The sequence below is a fragment of the Glycine soja genome, chromosome 6 (genome assembly GCF_004193775.1).
Source record: "Glycine soja cultivar W05 chromosome 6, ASM419377v2, whole genome shotgun sequence".
NCBI lineage: Eukaryota > Viridiplantae > Streptophyta > Magnoliopsida > Fabales > Fabaceae > Glycine > Glycine soja.
The window spans coordinates 18,343,901-18,368,796 of record NC_041007.1 but is presented as its reverse complement, the minus strand read 5'-3'; the positions used below and the strand labels follow the sequence as shown (position 1 = coordinate 18,368,796).

Genomic DNA, 24,896 nt, shown 5'->3' with positions numbered 1-24,896 from the left:
ATGTTAAAGATACCAAAGATCCTAATTGGTTAGTTGTTGAGAAAACAAAGCCTCGAGACTTGTATGATGTGCCTGAGAAAACTACACCTAGGTTTGTCAAGAAAATGATGATATTGGCTCGATTCCCTTTACATCTAATTTCATACATAATGATTGAGGATTGTCTTTGGATAGGAATGATTTAGCCCGTCCCATAGTTGATGGAAAACTAGTGATACCTTCAGAAGTTGTTGACCGCAAAGAAGAGTATTGATTTAACAAAAGATATCAAGAATGAAAGAAATGAATGATAGATTTCGAATTCATTCATCAAAGTATTACAAAGGTGATTTATTTATACAAATATAGAGAATAACCAACTTGAGTAACCAACTTCTAGTAACTCCTAGTAACTAACATCAATAACTTCTAGTAACATAACTAAGTAACTATTCACCTAACTTCTAATAACTCCTAGTAACTAACTTCAATCGCTTAATCATGATACCCCCCCTCAAGTTGGCGAATAGATGTTAATCATTCCCAACTTGGCAATGAATTTACCAAAAATCGGGCTTGGAAGTGCTTTTGTAAAAACATCTGCAACCTGGTGTTGGCTCTTGACATGGACAAGCTTGACTACTTTGGACTGAACATATTCTCTAATGAAATGATGATCAATGTCAATGTGCTTGGATCGTTCATGATGAGCAGGGTTTGAAGCAAGACTTATAGCAGATTTGTTATCACAAAATAACATAACAGAGGGCACATCAACTTCAAAGTGAAGAAGTAACTTGCTTAACCAAACAATTTCACTAGTAACAGAAGACAAGACACGATATTCAGCTTCAGTGGATGATTTTGAAATAGTGGGTTGTTTCTTAGAATGCCAAGAAAGAAGGTTGTTTCCCAAAAAGACACAAAAGTCAGAAGTGGATCTTCTGGTATCAACACAACTGGCCCAATCAGCATCCGCAAAGGCAGTGAGGTTGAGAGAGTTCTGAGCAGGGAAAAACAAACCTTGTCCAGGAGCAGATTTGATATATTGCAGAAGATGATGAACAACATGTAGGTGAGGAACTCTAGGTGCTTTCATAAACTGACTTAAGCGATTCACAGCAAAGGTGATATCAGGCCGTGAGATGGTCAAATAAAGCAATCTACCAATTAATCTTTTGTACATTGATGGATCAGGGAGTAAGTCTCCATCAAGAAGATTGAGTTTCAGATTGGGATCCATTGGTAAATTGGAAGGTTTGCAGGCCAAGAAACCTGTATCTTCCAAAAGAGATAGAGCATACTTTCGCTGGGATAGTGAGATACCTTTACTGGATTTGGCTATTTCTAAGCCAGGAAAATATTTCAAAGAGCCAAGGATCTTCAATTGAAACAAAGACTGTAATTTGGTCTGAATAGCTTGTACGGAGGCAATATTAGGCCCTGACAGGATGATGTCATCTACATATACTAGTAAAATGACTAAGGAATTGCCTGAGCCAATGGTAAAAAGGGAGTAATCATGTCTAGAGGCTTGTTTTAGGCCACATAATGATTTGTTCAATTTGCATACCAATGAAGGATTGGATGACTTGTATCCCTTGGGAAGTTCCATATAAACTTCTTCAAACAAATCGCCATTCAAAAAAGCACTGTTAACATCCAATTGTAGAAGGCACTAGTTTCTAGCTGCAGCAACACAAAGTAGAACTCTCACAGTGATAAGTTTGGCTACTGGAGAGAATGTATAAGAGAAATCGATCCCAGCTTGTTGTGTATAACCTTTGGCAACCAATCATGCTTTGTATCTATCTACAGAGCCATCCATTTTGTATTTAACTTTATACACCCATCGACATCCTATACAATGCTTACCAGGTGGTAATGGAACAAGTGTCCAAGTGGAATTTGCTTCAAGAGCTTGGATTTCCTCATGCATTGCTCGACGCCATTCAAGATAAGGAACAACTTGATGATAGAACTGAGGTTCATAGACAAAGGAGATGTGATTAATGAAAGTTCTGTAAGGAGGGCTAAGAGGCAATAGGGAACAATGATGTTGGATGGCATATGCAGCCTGAGATTGTGATATTACATTATCAGACAAGTATAAGGGATGCTTAGAGTGGCGTGTACTCCTTCTTAAGGTGACAGAGGGCAAAGTGTGAGGATGATCTGAGCCAGGGATTGAGGATGAATCAGTTGGGTCATGGTTAAAGCGATTAGTTGGTTGTGGTGATTGGCTACTAGTCTGGTCAGGGTTAGGTAAGGTATTAGTTATGGGAATGGGAATAACCAAATCAAGTAAAGGATTCGGAATGACTTGAGGCTGTGAAATGGTTTGAAAAGGAAAAATGGATTCATGAAAGACACCATCTCTAGACACAAAAAATTTCTTAGTGTCTAGGCTATACAATTTGTATCCTTTATAACCTTGGGGATAGCCAACAAAAATGGCAAGCACTGCTCGAGGAGAAAACTTGTTCCTTGATGATGGAAGAGTGGAAGCAAATGCTAAACAGCCAAAACTTCTTAAGGCATGATAGTTAGGTTCCTTTTTGAACAAAATATTGTAGGGTGAGCAGTGTTGCAGTAATGGTGAAGGGGTTCTATTGATAACAAAACATGTAGTGGTAACACAATCACCCCCGAATGAGATAGGAACTTTAGACTGAAAAAACAAAGCTCTTGCTACATTGAGCAGATATTGATGCTTCCTTTTCGCTATTGAATTTTGTTCTGGCCTTTCAACACAGGAAAATTGATGAAGACTGCCCATGGAAGCCAAAAACGGAGTGAGGGCGAGTTCCTTAGCATTATCAGACATGAGGCATTTGATAGATACACCAAACTGAGTCTGAACCATGGTGAAAAATTGTTGCACATAGATTGAAACTTCAGATTTGTTCTTAAGCAGAAATAGCCAAGTGAATCTTGAGCAATCATCAACCAATGTAAGGAAAACTCTCCTTCCCTCATAGGTAGGGTGAGCATAGGGACCCCATATATCATAGTGAATTAAGTCAAATGGTAATTTAGATAAATGGTTAGAGTTAGGAAAAGATTATCTTCTAAATTTAGCAAGAGGTCAAACAGAACAATTAGAAGAAGAGAAATTAGGAGAAAGGTGCAGACCAATTTTATTATTCAAATGTTTAAAAACTTTGTCTGAGATATGACCAAATCTAGAATGCCAAATATGAGCATTTTTACAAGGAATGGAATTTGTATGAGAATTGATAACAGGAAAAGTAAATTTGCAATCAAGAGTGTCCTTGAGATCTAAGACATAAAGGCCTTGGATGAGAGCCCCTCTACCAATCCTCTTGCAAGTTTGGTTCTCCTGAATATCAAATGCATTTTGGGAAAAAGAAATGGACAAATTAGGATTGGTTAGAAGAGCACTAACTGAAATTAAATTGAATTTGAATTTAGGAATGTAGGCAACATTATGCAAGAGTAAGGTATTGGTTAAGCAAACCGAACCAATGGCAATGATAGGTATAACATCATTGTTAGGCAAAGTGACAGTTTTACCAGAAACAAGTTGGTAAGATCGAAAATGATGAAGGGAACAAGAAATATGAATGCTGGCACCAGAATCTAAAAGCCAACAATCATGAAGAAAATTAGAAGTGGATGTAGAAAGGATCATACCACTGGCAGAAGAAACACCTTGAGGGATGATAGCATTGGTAGCATGACTTTCTAAAAGATTCATCAATTGGCTATATTGCAGGGCAGTAAGTTGAAATTGGGAACCTGAGTCACTAGAGGAAGATGGTGAGTGAGACATATCAACAAATACTTGTTGAGCAACCTTGTGTGGTGGTTCAGAAGATGAAGAATGTTTCTTGACTTCTGAGGAAAAACTAGTCCTCTTATAATTTGGAGGATAACCATGCAACTTGAAGCAACGATCCTGAGTATGACCCAACATACCACAATGAGCACACAAGGGGCGATTCTTGGAAGATCATTTGAAGCGATTGGTAGGATGATTGTGTGCAACAGAAGAAGGCTTCAAGGCAAAAGCATGCGAAACTTCACTAGCAGAGGTGGAAGCACCGACTTCCTTTTGCTTTTCTTCTTGAACAACTAAGGAAAAAACATTAGTTATTGAGGAAAAGGGATCCATGGATAAAATTTGACCTCTGATAGTAGAGAAGGATTCGTTCAACCCCATCAAGAACTGCATAGCATACTCCATTTGTTTAAAATCGCACCAAGGTTTAATTCCTCCACATGTGGAACTATGTGAGGGCTTCAGTTCTGATAATGACTCCCACAGAGAACGAAGCTTGGAGTAGAAAGAGGAAACAGACATGGAACCTTGTTGCAGAGTGATCAATTCATGCTTAAGTTAAAAAATTAAAGGACCATTTCGTTGCTCGAAACGTTCTTGAAGATCATCCCAGATTGCTTTGGCAGAAGAACAATGTAAGATACCATATCAAGAATGAAAGAAATGAACGATAGTTTTCGAATTCATTCATCAAAGTATTAGAAAGGTGATTTATTTATACAAATATAGAGAATAACCAACTTGAGTAACCAACTTCTAGTAACTCCTAGTAACTAACTTCAATAACTTCTAGTAACATAACTAAGTAACTATTCACCTAACTTCTAATAACTCCTAGTAACTAACTTCAACCCCTTAATCGTGATAAAAGATGAAGAAAGTGATTATATTGATGAAGATAATAATAGTGATGATGATTATTAGTATTGTATATATTATTTTTTGTACACCAAAATTTTAGTATTTTTTTAATCATATATTATGTTTGTTGCTTGCTATAATAATTACACAGGTGTTATCCAATAGATATACTAAGACTCAATCCTATATGCAATACAGTACCATGTCAGCGAAAAACCTCGTCGGACACCTAGGAGAGTACATGAGAAGACAAACCACACACTGTAAGTCAAGTCATTCTCACTAGGTAAAATCATAGGGAGACCAATCAGGATCACGTTGTTTTGCGAGAATGTTCTAACCATGTGGGATCGGCACTGGCTTAAAGGAGCCCTCAAACCAGGTGTATTTACCCCCAAGCCCTAGATTCCGAAGAGCCCGTTAGGGCCTCTCCCTCCTGATTCAGGTCCAACCCATAAAACATTTTAACACATAGACTCTATCTATGAGTTATACGAAACATATGACTCCTCAATTATTCTCAAAATAATTTTAATATGTTGTGCCTTGATAACTACTATGTATAGGTATATTTTGGGATTAAATTATTTAAGAATTAGTAATTTTTCTCTCTTATTTCTTCCTTTTTGTGAAAATAATTGGAATTTTAATATCGTTTAAGTTTTTGTGCAGAAAATATTAAAAGTTGATGAATTTATGATGTTTAGTGAATAATTGGAGCAGAAAAATAAAGTAAAGCCCAAAAGAGCAAATTGGTCATCTGAAGATACGCGCTTAGCGTGTCCTAGGCACTCAAAGCGATGCACAGGCTCAGCGGGCACAACACGCTTAGCGTTAGGACGCAGGACTAATTTAGGAAAGCAGACTAATACAAGAAAGTAAAGGCACGCTTAGCGCGAGACACATGTTAAGCGCGGATACCGCCATACTCACTAAATGCGGCAAGTGTGCTTAGCGCGAAGGTTGCGTGAAAATTAAACTAATTTCCACCTATAAAAAAAGAGAGAGAAAAAGGAAAAAAAACACACACAGAAAATTCAAGATAATACAATTCCTTATAGAAGACAAAGGCTAGAAGAAGGAGAAACAAGCATTAAAAGTCATTCCTTCCCATCTTTCCCTTTCTCAAGTTCCCCCTTTACTAAATATTCCCTTCTTGAAATTGTAAAACCTCCTATGACAATGAGAGGCTAACCTCCCCCTGCCCCCCTTTGTTGGGAACTTAGCAGCCAACTGCTTTTGATGTAATTTCTCTTCATATCTTTTATGAATATTACTTTTGCATGGTAAGTTTTAAGGGTAGCGTTGGAAAGGATTATTTTCTAATAGAACTGAGAAAGTGTATCTAAATAACTTTATCACTAGGGATAGGTTGATTATATTTAGCCTGTTATACATCTCTAATCTTAATGCAATTTAACTATTTTATCTCAGCAAATGAATTTGGGAGAAAACATAGATAAGTTAGGCTCTTTCACTCGAGGGATCTTGGTTAGAGTATATGAGTAGATGTAGGTGTAAAATTGGAATAAACATAATTAGAGAAAAATCATTAATATTACATCAAGAGTAGCTCTGGTAGGCTAAGTTTTCAACATTCTCATATTCTAAATTTAACTTCTATAATATTGGTTTTTCTCATCTTTTTTGTTTTTAATTAATTAATTTAAATTCATGTTTAATTTCTTACCTTTTTATTTTAATTTAATTCTCTGCCAATTTAATTTGTTGTTTTCTTTGCAATCTTTTAAACCAATTTATTTATTGCTTGAAAAATTATATATTCACCTACTTAAGTACAAACAAAGTCCATGTGGATTCGACACTCGGACTTCCACTTTAACTTTACTACGTGTGACAATTTGGTGCACTTGTTAATGAGTTAACACGCCCCAAAGTGATTCAACTCGTCGGGTTCCAACAATGGATCACATCATAATATTCATCGTGTATTAACTCGTTGCCTTTAAAGGGTCTTACAGTCGTGTGATTGTATGGTTCATAGCTCACAACTCAATGCACACAACATCTCAATACACAAGTGATCTCACAATTTAACACATACTCAACTTGTCACTTATACATAGTTCATCACACTTTCATAATCCCAAGACATCATGTTATCACGCCTCATGCATCATATACATATCACTCAATAATAATATTAATATGTTATATTCATATGATTAATCATCTCATATATGTGCCACTAGAGTTTAAACTATGCAATACGCACAACCACTCAATTGTTTTCAAAATCATTTTAACTTGTCGCGCCTCAAAGTGATTCAACTCGTCGAGTTCTCACAGTGTATCTCATCACAATACTCATCACGCATTAACTCGTCACCCTTAAAGGGTCTTACAGTTGTGTGATCGAACAATTTATAGCTCATAACTCAATGCACACAAAATCTCAATACACATGTATCTTACAATTCAACACATACTCAATTTATCACATACACCGAATTTGAATTACAATGTTATAATTCCAACACAACATGTTATCACACCTCATGAATTATATAAACATCACACAATATTAATATTTACATGGCACAAAACATGCGTATTAAATCGGACTATATTATTTTCAATTAAAAAGAGTTAATAAATAATTAAACTAAAAATGCATTGAAGATATTTATCGTTAAATCTTAATATATTAATTTTCTTTCATTTAAATTTATTATTTGAACTATTAATTCCCAATTTATTTTAACAATTCATGTGTGTGTGTTATAATCACCAACACGAAATAAGCTTATGAGGCCAAAACATGACAAAGAATGTTTCCAACAATCTAATTCTCATGTTAATTTAGTAAATCTTGTCCAAAACACAAACGAATTACACAAAAATGTTTCTCACAATATAGGGAGTAAAACCCCTCAAACAATTTCACATAATTATTTCAAAATCAAAGGAATCAAAATCACAGGTTCAAAAACATGAAAACACTAAGAGCACTTAATTTTATCAACCAATTCGCATTAGGGCATCAATTAGCCTGTCAAACATAACAATCTCGTGATTATAATCATAAATGCAGAATTACAATACAGTAAACGTCCCAAAATAAATCTCAATTTGATCCTCTAAAGATCCTTACACATGTTCTTTCTAACCCTAATTGCGATAAACTTATCTCTCACATCCAAGTGAGCTCACGTGTGTAGTCTGGCAGCAATATTGGAGTAGTCTCTAGCGATTCCCTGAGATTTCGCAAGTTTTCCTTTTGTTTGCTCTGCTAGGGTTTAGAAGCGTTAGAGAGAAGGAGAAGGGACTAGAGCCTCAATTTTATTGTCTTTAATTGTGCAAGGGACATTTTCCTCTCTAAAGCCATTATTTCACAAATCCCAATGGTGAGAATTTGAGAAAATGAGTTCCTAAAGTGGTGTCCAAATTTAAGGACAATCTAATGGTTAACGAGTCCAATATTATAGTTTTACAAGAATAGGTTTTGGTGTATGTAGGAAAACGATAAGATTTTGGAAAGGAAGAAGGGAGAACGAATTTGGGAGGAGGAGAGAGCGTATAAACATATCGTAAATTTAAAAACAAGGATATTCTCAAAGTAATAAAAGTGAGAGGAAAAAGTTTTGCTTTAAATCCATTGGAGAATGAACAAATTTTTTTTCCAATAAAATAAAATATCACTGAATTGTCTCACAAAAACTAAAGAAAAATAAGCAAATTCTAAAATAGCAGCCCCTACGTCCCAAAGTAGTTCAACTAAAAGAAAAAATTGCAGCTATTGCACAAGAGCATACAAACAAGAAGATACAATTAAGAGAGAAAGATGAAATAATTGAGCAAAATGAGCAATGTTTAAAGTCTAAGAACCTAAAAGCTGAAAATGCCAAGACTCATAATCACATGTGAAGGAAGCAGTAGTTTTTCAGCAATGTAAATCAACAGGTTGAATTTATGAAAAAGAAAGGAGTGTTATTGAACTTGCCTTAGATGTTGTCAAGATTTTTTTATTTTTAATTTGAATTAGTCAATTGATAAGAATTTGTTATTGAGCTATTAGTGAATAAGTTGATTTTGAATTTTAAATTAGTTTTTTTATTTTGTTTTTGAATTATCAAACAGTTATTTAAATGTATTTAAATATGAGATTTATTCAATAATAAATTGCTTCAGCAGTTTCAACTTAAAACCTACGTTCATCTCTATTTATTTTTTTCTTCTCTCCTATGTTTTTTCCTCAAATTAAACCAACAAATTTTATTTACAAACCTGTTTTTAGTTTATCAACTTAAAGATTTCGAAAATTAATTAGATCCAGATATGCTTTTTCTTTTTTTTTTTTTTTTTGGTCAGCCAAAAGATCCATATACGCTATTTTGTTTTCTAAGCCTTTCATACATTCTTTAGAATGTTTCTCTCACGTTTAATTTTGTCTTACAATTTATAAATTCCAAAAAAATCAATGCATTCATATTTAAGATTGCCTGAGGTAAATTTTAGTACTAATTGTAGTGGAAATTTTCACGGTTAATCAGAAAATATAAGTAAATCTATATAGATGACCAATTTTTGAGCTAATAACACAATTATTTTACAAGGTATTAAATATGATTAATATTAATGATATATTGACCATTGTTAAAATACTATCTAATAACTAATATTACTACATATTTAGGAAACATATTTAAGATGTAAGGATTAATTGCTCTGATTCATATACCAAGGTAGTGGCAGTTAAAAACAAGTAATGGAGGTACCTTGAATTGTGAAAGAAGAAGAAACCTTTAATCTATTAGGCAAAATAAATGTCTCAGTTTATCATAAAAATGCATAAAGTTAGGGAAGAAAAAGCTGAGATTATTGGTTAAAATTATTGATATCGGCATATAGCTCTATCATATATGCCATATGGAGTTCAAAAGTCCACTGCTGTTTGTTTCATATTTTATGTGTTGTAAATTAATATGTACGCTATGTATGTTTAGCTAAGGCCTTCAATTTGTTACGAGCTAGAAATTGATGAACAATGGAGTTAAAATTTTAAAACTTTGCCCACAATACAAAACACGCCTAAGAGAAATCCTTTTTTGTAAGAGTTATTAAAACCTGAAACAGAAAATTCTTAGGAAGTGAACTTGCTAACATTTTAAATTGCAATTTATAATATCCACAAGCGTCAAAGACAATAGGACAGAACCTATATTACTCTGAAAATCAGACATCAATTATACCGCAACATTTCCTTTATCCTTAAAGCTTCATGTTTTCCTTTGCCTCCTCTAACTTGGAAATTTTGGATTTGTTTTGAAATGATCACTTTAAGTCACTTATTGTAAACGTCAATGAATAGCCTCGACTTTCGATGGTTCCTTAATTCATTTAAAAAGCTTAAGGAATGTTTGATGAACATAAAATATTAACCCAACATGTTCATCTGAGACAATAAGCTGGAATTTTAAAACCATCAACATATTCATGGTCCCAACAAGAACTAAGAATATGTCAAATTGCCCATAGTTGAGAATGATGGAGAAGCTTGGATCAAAGATTATCAATTGGCTATTCAAATTCACGTTTTTTTTTTTAAAATTGTAGTTTAAGTTCTCTCCATGAAGTAATATAGTGACTCTTCCTCGTCTTGCCGAATGTTTGCAAGAGCCACTACAGTTAGGTGGTACAAGCGGCTTGTTGCATCTTGGGCTCCGAAACGTGTAATCTGCATTACAAGGAGTCTATCAATTTTTTCAGTAGACAGGTATACCAATGAAGTGTTGCTCCCCTTGGGGTTATCGGGAATACTCGGGACATGATGACGCTGTCATTCGTGAATAGGTTCATCTGGGTGACAAATGCATCCATGTGTTCATCTGGGTTCGAGAGTCCGTCGTATTTATCCATTGTCAACGTTTTCCATCCAGGTGGTAGATGTGTTTACATGATATCATCTACAAAAGGGTGGAGCCAATGCTCGACTCTATGGATCGGCTGAGTGACCGACGGAGTTCTTTCCCTCTACGTCTTGTCGGCTTCATCGATCTCAGGCATATGAGTCTGATGGGTGCCAGCTGCCGAGATCAAATGCATGTTGTTGTCCTGCGGGAGCTTCTAGTATTGTTCCCAAAGGACAACATTCTCCTTTTGGAGGTTTTCCATCTCTGAGTATTCTGCTACTCCATGGCATTCATCTCTTTTTGCAGGGTGACAATCAAGGAATGATCGTTAGGCACCTGACACGGGATCTTCACCATGGTTGTTGGGATCTCATTTTCAAGGGTTCCTATGGCGGGCATGCCAAACCAGTTGGTTGCCTGCCCCAATGGTGGTACTATCTGGTTGGCTACAAAGGTGTTGTTTCCATTTGCCGCCATTGATGATAATGTGGTCGAAGGAGAAGTTTTCCCTCATCCCACGATGGGCACCAAATGTTCTTACCGGATTTGACAAGAAGTTGCTCACGGTAAGGGAGGGGGGATACCTGCAAAGACACTCTAACACTAAAGTTAGAGGCGCAAAGGTATGCACACGATAGTATATGAGTTGGAATCAAAATGTTTTACTTGAGTATCAATGGTCTCATATATATAGAGAGAGATTGGATTATCTAATCTCAATCTTCTTCTTCAAGATAATGTAAATAGAAAAATATGATATTTATCTTATCTTTCCCCTAATAAAAGATACTTTCTGATATTAAGATTATATATTTATCTTTTGACTAAGAGAAAAAGTCTTTCTCTTACCTTATTTAAATCTCCTAGATATTTGGTATCTAAGTAGATTACACGGCCGACCACCGAGTAAGGTGGTTACCGAGTCCAAGTAGAACAAAAGACATGGAAAACAAAATAACATAATACAAAATCTTGTCATACTTTATATTGTAAATAAAATTGTTCAAACTTCAGGAGAGTTAATTAGGATGAAAGTTACATGATATTTTAATTAACTATGTCAGAAGATTCTTTAGGTAAGAGAAAATACACAAGAAGAAACTTACAAATGTACACATTTCCAACCACCACCCCCAATTTTTAATAGAAATGTAGCTTTCCCTTCCTTTTCATTGAAATGTCTATCAAATGTGAAGGGTTGATCTAAAGTCAAAACTGGTGGCTATCAGCTTCTCTGTTCCTGAATGCAAACCTTGCTTGCTTGAGAAAGAACATGGAGCTCATGGCCATCAAATGGCTGCAAAAGCTGAAGCCCGAAGGTATGGAGATTTGTATGTTTCTTTTCATCTGTTGTTGGACTGCACTGTTACACTTTCATATCCTCTTTAGATCATTTATTTGCAAAATGGACGTGGTGGAAAATATTACTTTATATTATATTTAGTTTCTTTATCTGCCTTGTCACCTTGTTCACAAAGGCACGCTCCAGCTCTCCCCGGCTGGAAGCACATGTGGCCTTTTTTATTTTGATGATCACTTCTGTGTACTCCATTTTCTCTGATAAAGAAGTGAAAAGGACACCTGATGCAGATAGTGATAGCAATTCACCACTGCAACCCATTACACAGGAGCCATGTACAGATGAACACCAAAGGCCCACACGCAAATCTGCACGCACTCACACGAGGCCCACATACTTGCACGATTATGAGTGAGGTTGTTAGCTGTGTCGGGTATCGGGGGACAGCATCTTGGCTTGTAACAGAATATCATTCCTTCTGCAGCTAGTATTAATTTCATGTATAAATACATTAATGCATGAATGAATAAAGCAGAAGAGTTTATCCCTTACCTTTTAGCTTTTAGCGCGTTAGCATAGCTTCTTATTTGGTTGTTCGTACCAACTTGGTCTGACCTGCCACCCACCCACCAGCCAGCCATGCCAGACCATAACACCCGTCAATCCACACTTGAATGCCTCGAGGAGGACGTCGCCAAACTCACCCAAGCTCAGGCCACCCTCACCCAAGATCACACGACCCTCGCCCAAACCCAAAACCTCCATGAATACAAAAATGGACGCCATGCTCAAACACCTCGTTGCCCTCACCATCCAATAATCTTCCCTGCAACATTCCCCGCACCACAACCCCATCCCTTCTCCACACACTTACAAACCACACATAAAGCTCAATGTACCTAGATTCGACGACCAAGATCTAGTTGGCTGGATTTTTAAAATCTGCCAATTCTTTGACTATCAGGGCTTACCAGACCAGGAGCGTATCACCGTGGCTTCATTCTACATGGACGGTCCGACGCTATCCTGGTACCAATAGATGACCCGCAACGGGTTCATCTCCTCCTGGCCTACACTACTCCAAGCTTTAGAGTCCAGATTTGCTCCGACATTTTACGATGATCCACAAGGGGGCACTATTCATGCTTCAACAGCGAGGTTCAATGAATGATTACCTCACTGGGTTTGAACGTTTAGCAAATTGGATCATTGGTCTATCCCCCACGGTGCTACTGAGCTGTTTTATTTCGGGCCTTTACCCGGACCTCCGCCGCGAAGTCCAGGCTCTGCAACCTATGTCCATACCGCAAGCCGTGGCGCTTGCCAAGTTGTAGGAAGAAAAGATTCAGCACCGCCGTTGCCATTCCCGCACATCCTATACCCCTTTTGGTTCGCCACCACCCACTGCGGTTCCTTCCATCGTTCTCACCCCGATACGCCCTTCAGTTAAGCGACTTTCCACGGAAGAACTTGTTGTTCGCCGTGACAAGGGGTTATGTTATCATTGTGACGAGAAGTGGATTCTCGACAACCGTTGCCACCCTCGCCTCCATTTACTCATTGCAGACGATGATGATGACGACTGCACAGATCTTCCACCAACTAACCCACACTCGCACACCGATGACCATGGTGATCCTCTGGCCTCACTTCAGGGCCCTTAGATCAGCCTCAACACTTTGGCGGAAATGCCGGCACCGGAGACAATTCGTCTTTATGGCACCGTAGCACACCATCAGGTAATCATTCTCGTGGATGGTGGCAGCACCCACAATTTCATACAGACTCGCCTCGCCTCTTTCCTCCACCTGGCTCAGGTTCCCACAGCGGCCATGCGAGTCATGATAGGCAATGGCAACACCATTGATTGTGACACCAAGTGTCCCGAGGTACCTATCCTAGTCCAGGGCCACACTTTTCTTGATTTGTTTCAATTGCCTATAGGTGGTGTAGACATAGTGCTCGGAGTTCAGTGGTTGAAACAGCTAGGGCCGATCACCACGGACTATTCCTCATTGACGATGCGCTTCACATACGAGAACCAACCCATTGCGCTACGTGCAGATGTACCCATACATCCCAGTCCAGCTTTGGCCCAACAGGTTAAACGTTTGGCCCAAACCCATAGCATCTCTGCCTTATACAAACTAACCCGTGCCACTACCCCCACCCCCCCTCTACCAACATCACACCCACTCCCACTATTCACACCCACCCTGCACTGGATCGTCTTCTTTAGCGATACGCAGGTATTTTCCAGGAACCCACCCATCTGCCCCCACCATGCACCATTACCTACCACATCCATTTACAGCCAAACACCAACCCCGTTAATGTACAACCTTATCGGTACCCCTATTCCCAGAAAAATGAGCTCGAGAGGCAAGTCGCCGCCATGTTGGACACGGACATGATCCGCCATAGCCATAGTCCATTTTCTTCTCCGGTATTATTGGTGAAGAAGAAATATGGGAGCTAGAGGTGTTGTGTTAACTATCGTGCTCTAAATGCAATTACCATCAAAGATAGATTTCCAATGCCTATGATAGATGAGCTACTTGATGAGATAGGAACAACATTGTGGTTCTCGAAGTTGGACCTCCGTCAAGGGTTCCATCAAATTCGAATGAATGAAGAGGACATTCCCAAAACTGCGTTCCGCACCCACCATGGTCACTTTGAATTCAAGGTGATGCCATTTGGTCTGACAAATGCACCCTCGACATTTCAGGCCACCATGAACGACCTTCTCCGGCCATTTCTACGAAAGTTCATTGTTGTCTTCTTTGATGACATTCTCGTCTACAGCCCTTCATTTCATGCGCACCTTCAACACTTGTAGGCCATCTTGGTTACGCTCTCACAGCGCTCCTTCTATCTCCGCCTTTCCAAGTGTACTTTCACCGAACATCAACTGAATTATCTCGGCCACATAGTATCCTTGCAAGGTGTTGCTCCAGACCCTGTAACATCCCATTTTTTCATAAATAAATTTAAGAATTTTTTAGTAATAATAATAAAAATAAATAAATAGAGTAAATAATAGGTCGTAAATGCCCCTAGCTATAAATAGCAACATGCTAGGTTTTTCAGACTGACTCCTCAGCCTCCTCTGCCTCTCATTTTCGTTTTTTCCCTTCTCCTCTCAAAACTCTTTCTTTTTCCCGCAGCCTACAAAATCTGTCTCAGAAAAAAGATGATCTCGGACTTATTGACCGTTGGATCGTCGTGAAATTTGATCACCATGTTCAAAACCAAATTTCTAGCATTCTCACCGTTGGGAATTGTAAAATAATGTCTGAGCTTAGAGGAAAACCCTTCGCATTGTAGCTTTTTATTTTCCCGCAGAAACCCAAAACTGTCTCGGTAAAACTACGATCCCGGTTTCTTTAACCGTTGGATTTTCATGAAATTTGGATATGTTGCTCAAAATTCAATTTCTCACACTCTCACCGTTGGGATTTTTGAGATAATATTCGTGGTTGGAGAAAAAGGAATCGCATGAAGACAGTACAAGCGGAGGCTTCAATCTCTTCTCCGTTTCTCTGACGTTCGAGAATTCTATCGGAGCAGTCGGAGGAAAAACTTGAGGAATCTCAGGGAACCGCTATAGATGCCGCTATCGTTGACGGAAGACACGTGAGTCCGCTTAGAGGTAAGGGATGAGTTATTCACAATTGGGAACTAATGAGAACATGTGTAGGGATCCTTAGAGATATCAATTGGAATGAGTTTTTGGATGTTTTTGTAATTTCATTTTATCCTTATAATTATTACAGTAAATTATATATCAATTAATTGATATGCTATTGTGTTGAGCGTGAACCCTATAAATTGAGTACTTTTTCTAATTAATATGAATTGATAAAATAAAGTAAGGAGAAATTTAGAGAGAGATATTGATTTGGTATTTTCTCTTTTTCTTGTTGTTTAGGTTTTTATATATAATTTAAAAAATTAATATCATAATTGAAACTGACCAAAGTGTTCATATAATTATTTAGAATTTGTGCATTGAAAGCTTACTTTGAAATTTGTGATTTAATATGATGTATGCTAGTTTATATATATAGAGGTAGTTATTTATATTAATAATTTATGTAAATAATATTGTAGAGTGTTATAGTATGATTGCAAAAATTATTAAGTGTTGGAGTTTGAGAATATTATGGTTAAATTTTATGAACATGTGTATGTTGTACCTTATGAATATCATTGGGAATGTTATGAGATGGTTGATGTGATGTTATGAGATGTTAAAGTATGGACATGATATTCGATTGTGAATAAGTGGATGTGTTAACATTTGATGTTACATTAATTATATCGTGAGCTATGAATTATACAATAATCCGACCAGTGTTTATGCGCAGTGTTAAAGAGAAAGTGTAGGTTCCTAGTTAGGAACCAGTGTTAAATTGTAGCGCAATTGTGTTAAACATGTTTGAAACATGAGTTTGAGGTCGTGGTATTGTATAATTCATGAGCAGTGCTTATAAATGAAATATGTGATGAATTGTGGAATGATATGTTGCCTTGAGATTATAATATTGTTATTGAGATTGAGTAAAAGTGTAAAGTAGAACAGGTGTTGAATTGTGAGATATGTGAAAACATGTGACGGTGGATTGTGACATTATGAGATGTGAAATTGTGAATGGGTTTTGGTTGTGAATAAGTGTGTGATTAACTCTTGATGTGACATTATTTGTGTTGTAAGCTGTGAATTGTACAATAATCCGACCAGTGTTATCTTGAGAAAAGTGTAAATGCGCAGTGTTAAAGAGAAAATGTAGGTTTCCTATTTAGGAACCAGTGTTAAAGAGAAAGTGTAGGTTCCTATTTAGGAACCAGTGTTAAATTGTAGCGCAATATGTTGTACGTTCTTAAGACACGAGTGTGAGGTCGTGGGTATTGTATAATTCACTAGCAGTGTCTATGTGCTAAAATGATTTTAGGGGTTGGACTTGAATCAGGAGGGAGAGGCCCTGACGGACTCTTCGGAGTGTAGGCCTTAGGGGTCATTGGGTTTGAGTGCTCCTTTAAGCCTATGCTGATCCCATATGGTTGGAGCATTCTCGCAAAACATCGTGACTCTGACTGGTCTCCCTATGATCTTACTTAGTGAGAGTGACCTGGCAAACTCATTGTGTGGTGTGTCTTGTTATGTACTCCTAAGCGCCCCAGGGTGGTTTTTCACTGACATGGTACCACATTGCATATAGGCTTGAGTCTTAGCATAACTGTCTCATGCGCTTGCTAATTGTTTATTATGAAATTGATGTGTTATTATGTCTTGATCAGAGAATGTGATTTTTGTGTAATGTGATTGATGATTGAAAAGTGTAATTGATGGATGAAAAGTGAACTTTGAATGACAAAGTGGTGGAATTACGTGAATTAAGGTTGCTTCTTAAGGTCCAACAAAGTCCTACTGGCCACCCCGGCTTCACTGTTAAACATAATAGGTTACTATTTCGGGGAAAGATATGGCTCCCTGCTGGTCATGATCTCTCCAAGGTGCTCCTCGACGAATATCGCAACACCCCGTTAGGCAGTCACATGGGTGTTTAAAAAATGCTCCATCGTATTCAACAACATTTCTGGTGGCCCAATATGCGCCAAGATATTCGTCAATATATCGTTGCGTGCGTTACTTGCCAGCAAATCAAGACGGAGACATGTAAACCACCAGGCCTTTTGCAACCATTACCACCTCCTTCATCACTTTGGAGTGATCTATCCATGGACTTTATCACGGGTCTCCCGGCTTCGCAAGGGTACACCACCATCATGGTCGTTGTCGACCGATACTCCAAAGGCACTCACTTTGGACCATTGCCAACACACTACACTGCGCATAAGGTTGCTTTATTGTTCATGGATACTGTCTGCAAGCACCATGGTTTTCCCCGTAGCATCATTTCAGACAGGGATCCCATCTTCATTAGTGGATTTTGGCGAGAGCTTTTTCGTATCAGTGGAACCAAGCTGCGTTTCAGTACAGCGTATCATCCGCAAACAGACAGCCAAATGGAAGTTATTAACCGTGTGCTCGAACAGTATTTACGTGCATGCGTCCATGATCATCGTCAACAATGGTTCAAGTTTCTGTCGCTAGCTGAATGGTCCTATAATACTTCCGTCAACAGTGGTACTGGCTTTTCACCCTTCGAGATTATGTATGGCACACCACCACCAGCTCCACCTTTCTATTCTACTGGAACTTCAACTGTGGAAGCAGTAGACGCTATACGCACTTCGCGGGATGTCATTCACCAAACCCTCACACGCAAGCTACAAAAGTACCAGGCGTCCATGAAACGCATAGCTGATTCACACAGGCAAGATCTCACGTATAACATTGGTGATTGGGTTTACATCCGTTTATGCCCTTATCGTCAGACCTCGCTCCAACCAGCCTATACTAAGCTCTCCAAAAGGTTCTATGGACCTTACAGGATTCAGGCACGGGTGGGCAATGTCGCATACCGCCTACAGCTGCCACCCACTTCGAAGATCCACCCAGTCTTTCATGTCTCCCTCCTGAAAGCCCATCATGGTCCCATTCCACTGGACGTACCTACTTTGCCACCATTTAGCACTGCTAATCATCCAATAGTGCGCCCACTACAGTTGTTGGACTGGAAAATGGATGAGTCCACTCAGCCACCCACTCCACAGGTCTTGGTCCAATGGGTCGGGTTAGCACCTGAAGATACCACCTGGTGTGACACCCTCTACCCCTCACATATATACTAATAAGGAATAAAAAAATTCAAATATTAATTAAAAGTAATTTTAAAACATTGTTTTAAACAAGTCTTTCAAAGGGGAAAAAGGCTCACATTCATTTTCTTCTACATCATATTCAAACTTGTCCAAATAAATAATAAAGTATTCTCGACTCAACAAGGTTGTCTAAGCTTCATACAATTAATATAGAACCTATATCCTAATGTCACATCTTATCAGAGCGTTGTGTTCCCGTGTCTTCTAGCATGAGATTATTCATAATCATCCACCTATTCATCTGCTCCCCCAAACACAAGTTCAAGATCATCACAGGATCCAAACACAACAACACATAGGGAGTGAGTTATCACATTCCTAGCTAATAGAGAAACAAGACAATTAAATATACATATTATATAAATGAGATACCACTTGCTTAAACATAGCTCACGTAACTTCACCACTTCATCATTCAAAATTCACTTTTCAATTATCAATCACATTACACAAGAATCTCACACTTCGATCAAGATATAATAACACATCAATTAGCAAGCATATGCAATAGTTATGCTAAGACTCAATCCTATATGCAATGTGATACCATGTCAGTGAAAAACCACCCTGGGGCGCTTAGGAGTACATAACAAGACACACCACACAATAGGTTTGTCAGGTCACTCTCACTAAGTAAGATCATAGGGAGACCAGTCAGGGTCACGATGTTTTGCGAGAATGTTCCAACCATATGGGATCAGCATAGGCTTAAAGGAGACTCAAACCCGGTGACCCCCAAGGCCTACACTCCGAAGAGTCCGTCAGGGCCTCTCCCTCCTGATTCAGGTCCAACCCCTAAAATAATTTTTGCATGCAGACACTGCTCATGAATTATACAATACCCACGACCTTACACTCGTGCTTTAAACACGTTCAACACAATTGCGCTACGATTTAACACTGGTTCCTAAATAGGAAACCTACATTTTCTCTTTAACACTGCGCATCAACATTTTTCTCAAGATAACGCTGGTCGGGTTATTGTACAATTCATAGCTTACAACACAAGTGATTTCACATCAAGTGTTAACTACACACTTATCCACAACTAGAACTCATTCACAATTTCACATCTTATAGTGTCACAATCCACCATCACATGTTCACATGTATCTCACAAATTAACACATGTTCAACTTTACACTTATACTCAATCTCAATAACAATATTATAATCTCAAAGCAACATGTTATTCTACAATTCATCACATACTCACAATTTGAATCATCATTTCATATCCTCAATATAACAATTTATATAAAAGACTATCACAACATGAGGACTAAAACTCCTTAAATAATATTACACAATTATATCAAAATCATAGGTCGAAATATACAAATATCAAGAACATAATTTATCAAGCAATTTTCATTAGGACATCAATATTTTATTTATAATCATAAAGGAAAAATTGCAATTTAACAAACATCCCAAAATAAAACCCCAATTTAATCCTCTAAGGATCCCTACACATGTTCTCACTAATCTCCAACTGTGAATAACTCATCCCTTACCTCTGAGCGGACTCACGTGTCTTCAGCCAGCGATAGCAACATCTCTAGCGGTTCCCTGAAATTCTTTCAATTATTCATCCGACTGCTCCGATAGAATTCCCAAATGTCACAGAGACGGAGAAGAGATTGAAACCTCCACTTGTACTGTCTTCATGCGATTCCTTTTTCTCCCTCCACGAATATTATCTCGCAAATCCCAACGGTGGAAGCGTGCGGAATTGAATTTCGAACAACATATCCAAATTTCATCAAAATCCAACGGCTAACGAAACTGGGATCGTAGTTTTCCCGAGACAGTTTTGGGTTTCTGCGGGAAATTAAAATGCTACAATACGAAGGGTTTTCCTCTAAGCTCAGATATTATTTTGAAATTCTCAACGGTGAGAATGTTCGGAATTGGGTTGCGAACATGATACTCAAATTTCACGACGATCCAACGGTGAACGGGTTCGAGATCGTCGTGTTTCTGAGACAGGTTTGGTGGGCTGCGGGAAAAAAAAAAGGGTTTTGAGAGGAGAAGGGGAAAAACGAAAATGAAGCAAAAAAGGAGGCAGCTGACTTAACATAACTATTTATACCTAGGGTACTCAGTCTATTATTTGCTCTATATTTATTTATTTATTTATTTATTTACTAAAAAGCTTTTTAAATTTATTTACGAAAAATTGGGATGTTACACCTGGAAGTATTGGCCACAGCTTAAAGACATTTATGACCTTGAGGACAAGGTCTGTTTTCGGACTGGGGGTATTGATAGCAATTCACCACTGCAACCCATTACACAGGAGCCACGTATAGATGAACACCAAGGGCCCAAACGCAAATCTGCACGCACTCACACGAGGCCCACACACTTGCATGATTATGAGTGAGGTTGTTAGTTGTGTTGGGTATCGGGGGACAGCATCTTGGCTTGTAACAAAATATCATTCCTTCTGCAGCTAGTATTAATTTCATGTATAAATATGTTAATGCATGAATGAATAAAGCAAAAGAGTTTATCCCTTACCTTTTACCTTTTAGCGCGTTAGCATAGCTTCTTATTTGGTTGTTCATATAGCTTGGTTTCTAGTGCTACATTTGCTACTATGTCTTTAGCCTCGACACGACTGAGTCACTTGGGATTTAAGATTGATCTCCTGTACTTTTTCAGGGGAGTTCTAACATTACAACTCATCAAAATTAAATTATGGTTATTCATTGTTGGGGGAAGTTTCAGTTATTCTCTCATTATTCTTTTGTTCCACTTTGGATGCTTATCATGAATTCCAAGACCAAAATCATGTAGTGGATGCTCTAACAAGTAGGTATCATGAATTCAAAGACCAAGATCATGTAGTAATTGAATTTGGTTCGCATTCAAAATCACTAACAACCAGTTTTAGTGCTATTCAAGAGGAATTGCTTGGATCTTTTATTACAGAACAAGAGGATCTAGAATTCCTAGTCACTCAATCACAACAAGGCAATCGTATCGTGGTGCAGTTTCTAGGACAAGTACCCTGCATTACCCAGAATAGAGGGCAGTTACCCTGCATTACCCGAAACTGATTGGTTTGATTTTTTGAAGAGTTTGGACGTTTCACGTTCATTACCCAGAATAGATAGATTCGGATCTCTGATGAGTTTGGACATTTACCCTGAATTACCTAGAATAGATTGGTTCAGGATTCTGAAGAGTTTGGGCAACTTGGGGGTCTTGTGTATCTATCTTATGAGAAAATCACTGTTCCTTGTGGCAGGCTTCATCAGATTAGCCTTGATGTGTTGGATTATACTGATATGACAATTCGGGATTGGAATGGTTTGTTTGGCACCATGGTTGATAAAGAAGAAAAGTTTTAACATAGCTGTATTTTAACATAGCTCAATGTTATATCATTATCATATATAATACCGGTAAAATAATGATGTCTTAACTTAAAAATTTGGTCATCTACCCAGATTTTCTTTTTTGATTAACAGTGTAAACTTCTACTAGAATACTAAAATTTACGTTCTGTGACCTTTGTTGTAATTTATACATTGAAAGATAAAATTAAATAATAGACAAAACATTCAAAAGTGTTGTGAAAAGGCTTTAAAATTCAAAATAACTTTTGTTTGAAAAAATAACATATCTTCATCTAATTAATTTATGATATCATCAAGTTCAACGACACTTTTTATGACATATGCAATGCTCAGTCAACATATATGATTTGTGCTGGATGAGCTAGCAGCTAAGGATAAACAATAAGATCAATAAGATACACCTTTTGCCAGCATATGAAAACCTCACTGGGAGGTTCCAAGACACACATGGTAAGTGTGTTTATGACTACATTGATGATAGAGTATTGGACATCCAAAATAGACTCCACTGTTCGTTTCTTGTAAGTGAGAGATGAAGGCCAAAAGGGAAAGCTAACCTTACCTTTGAATATTGTTCATTGCTTATAATTCTTTTTCCCATTTTGTTCATTACTTTCTGCAAGTTCTTAATGCTCTCTTTTACTTATCATTAATTTTGTACAATTTTTTAGTATCACTTTTCAACAACTCAAACTTTTTAGGATAATCCTGAAGATTCTCTTCGATCACATTATCCATTTTTACAAAACAATTAATCTCGATCTTGGATTCAACCTGTTTGCAGCTAACTCTGCAGTGTTTACCAAATTTTTCAAAACCAGATTTACAAAACTATACTTCATCCATAGGACCATACCTTTGGTTTGTGTTGTTGAAAGTGTTCAAATTTGTGAGTTGCTTTGTTTGTCTTCCTTCATTGTGTCTTTATAAAATATTTGTGAAAAGACTTTAACAAACACAATTCAACCTTTCAAAACATAAGGAATTAAACTGAAAAAAATAGGGTAAAATTTAGCCAATTGCAAATGTATTTAAACCTCATGATATCAGCAACGTAGCTGGCACCTAATGACATCAGCAACTTAGGATTGAACTGGTCAAATTATGGAGGTAGACCTGACGACCGGTTTATCTTTATTTATAGTATGAATTCCTCTATCCCGACATACATATAAATAAATAAAAAATATAAAAATAAAGATAAACAAATTTATGTAAGTAAAAGATTTACATTCATTTCACTATTATCAAATAAAACTTATTAAAAGCATATCTGGCTCAAAACAAGACCGTCAAAGTTTATAAAAGAAATTTTGTTAAATTAGTGAGGTAAAATAAAATAACATCATGCAATTAAAATAAAACTCATCCCCAATGTCAATCCTAACAAAACATTGTGTTTCAGCGTCCTCGAACACGAGGTTTTTTAAAGTCATATACCTAGTTATCTGCTCCCACGAACACAAGGTTCGAGATCATCACAGGATTCAAACACAAATAGCACATAGGAAGTGAGTTATCACATTTCTAAAAAAATACAAATAAACAAAAACGTAATCAAAATAAATTATAGAAGTATTTATAACATAGTTCAACTTAATACAATCAACGTCACTTTACCACTTTATCATTCAAAATTCAGTTTTCAATCACCAATCACATTACACATGAATCACACACTCAGGTCAAGACGTAATAACACTCATCAATTTCATAATAAACAATTAGCAAACATTATGCAACAATTATACTAAGACTCAAGCCTATATGCAATGTGGTACCATGTCAATGAAAAACCAACCTGGGGCGCTTAGGAGTACATAACAAGACACACCACAATGGGTATGTTAGGTCATTCTTATTAAGTAAAATCATAAGGTGACTAGTCAGGATCATTCTGTTTTGCGAGAATGCTCCAACCATATGGGATCAACATAGGCTTAAAGGAGCATTTAAATCGAGTGTCTTTACCCTCAAGGCCTAGACTTCGAAGAATCTGTTAGGGCCTCACTTTCTTAGTTCAGGTCCAACCCCTAAAACAATTTTTGCACATAGATACTACTCATGAATTATACAATACCCACGACCTCACATTCATGTTTGAAACACGTTTAACACCTTGTGCTACAATTTAACACTTTAGGTTGCTAAGTAGGAATCCTACATTTTCCCTTTAACACTACGCATAAACACTTTTCTCAAGGTAAACACTAGTTGGGTTATTGTATAATTCACAGCTCACAACACAAGTATTGCATCATCAAGTATTAATCACACACTTATTCACAACCAAATCTCATGTTTACATGTATATCACAAATTAACACATGTTCAATTTTGCACTTATACTTCATCTCAATAACAATTTTATGATCTTAATGCAACATGTTATCTCACAATTCATCACGAATTCAAATTATCACTTACACAAAATTTCAATCACAATTTCATGATCCCAATATAACAATCTCGCAAATATAATCAAACATGTACAATACAATAAACATTTCAAAATAAACCTTAATTTGATCCCCTAAGGATCCTTACACATGTTCATTCTAATCCCAATTGCAATAAACTCATTTGTTACCTCTAAGCAAGCTCACGTGTGTAGTCTAACAATGATAGCAACATTTTTAGTAGTTTCATAAGATTCCTCAAGTTTTTCCTCTGTTTGCTCTGTTAGGATTTCCAAGCGTTAGAGAGAATGGGAAAAGATTGTAGCCTCCATTTTACTGTCAAAGTGTGAAACTAATTTATCTCTACAAAAACATTATTTCAAAAATCCCACCAGTGAGAATGTGACAAAATGGGTTCCAAAGGTGGTGTTCAAATTTCATGATGATCCAACGGTTGACAAGTCCGGGATCATAATTTTACTGGGACAGGTTTTAGGTGTCTACAGGAAAAGAGAA

General features: G+C 37.2%; 1 protein-coding gene across 1 annotated transcript; it reads right to left on the bottom strand.

Moving 5' to 3' along the window:
• Positions 1-493: 493 nt before the first annotated feature.
• On the bottom strand, positions 494-1,594 carry LOC114415927 (uncharacterized mitochondrial protein AtMg00810-like). Its single transcript, XM_028380789.1, has one exon. It carries the CDS (start codon positions 1,592-1,594, stop codon positions 494-496), a length of 1,101 nt encoding a protein of 366 aa, XP_028236590.1.
• Between the last annotated feature and the right edge of the window lie 23,302 nt (positions 1,595-24,896).

What these genes read in the sequence shown, in the direction of transcription:
- LOC114415927 (XM_028380789.1), bottom strand. Translation starts at nt 1,594, where the DNA reads ATGGAACTTCCCAAGGGATACAAGTCATCCAATCCTTCATTGGTATGC.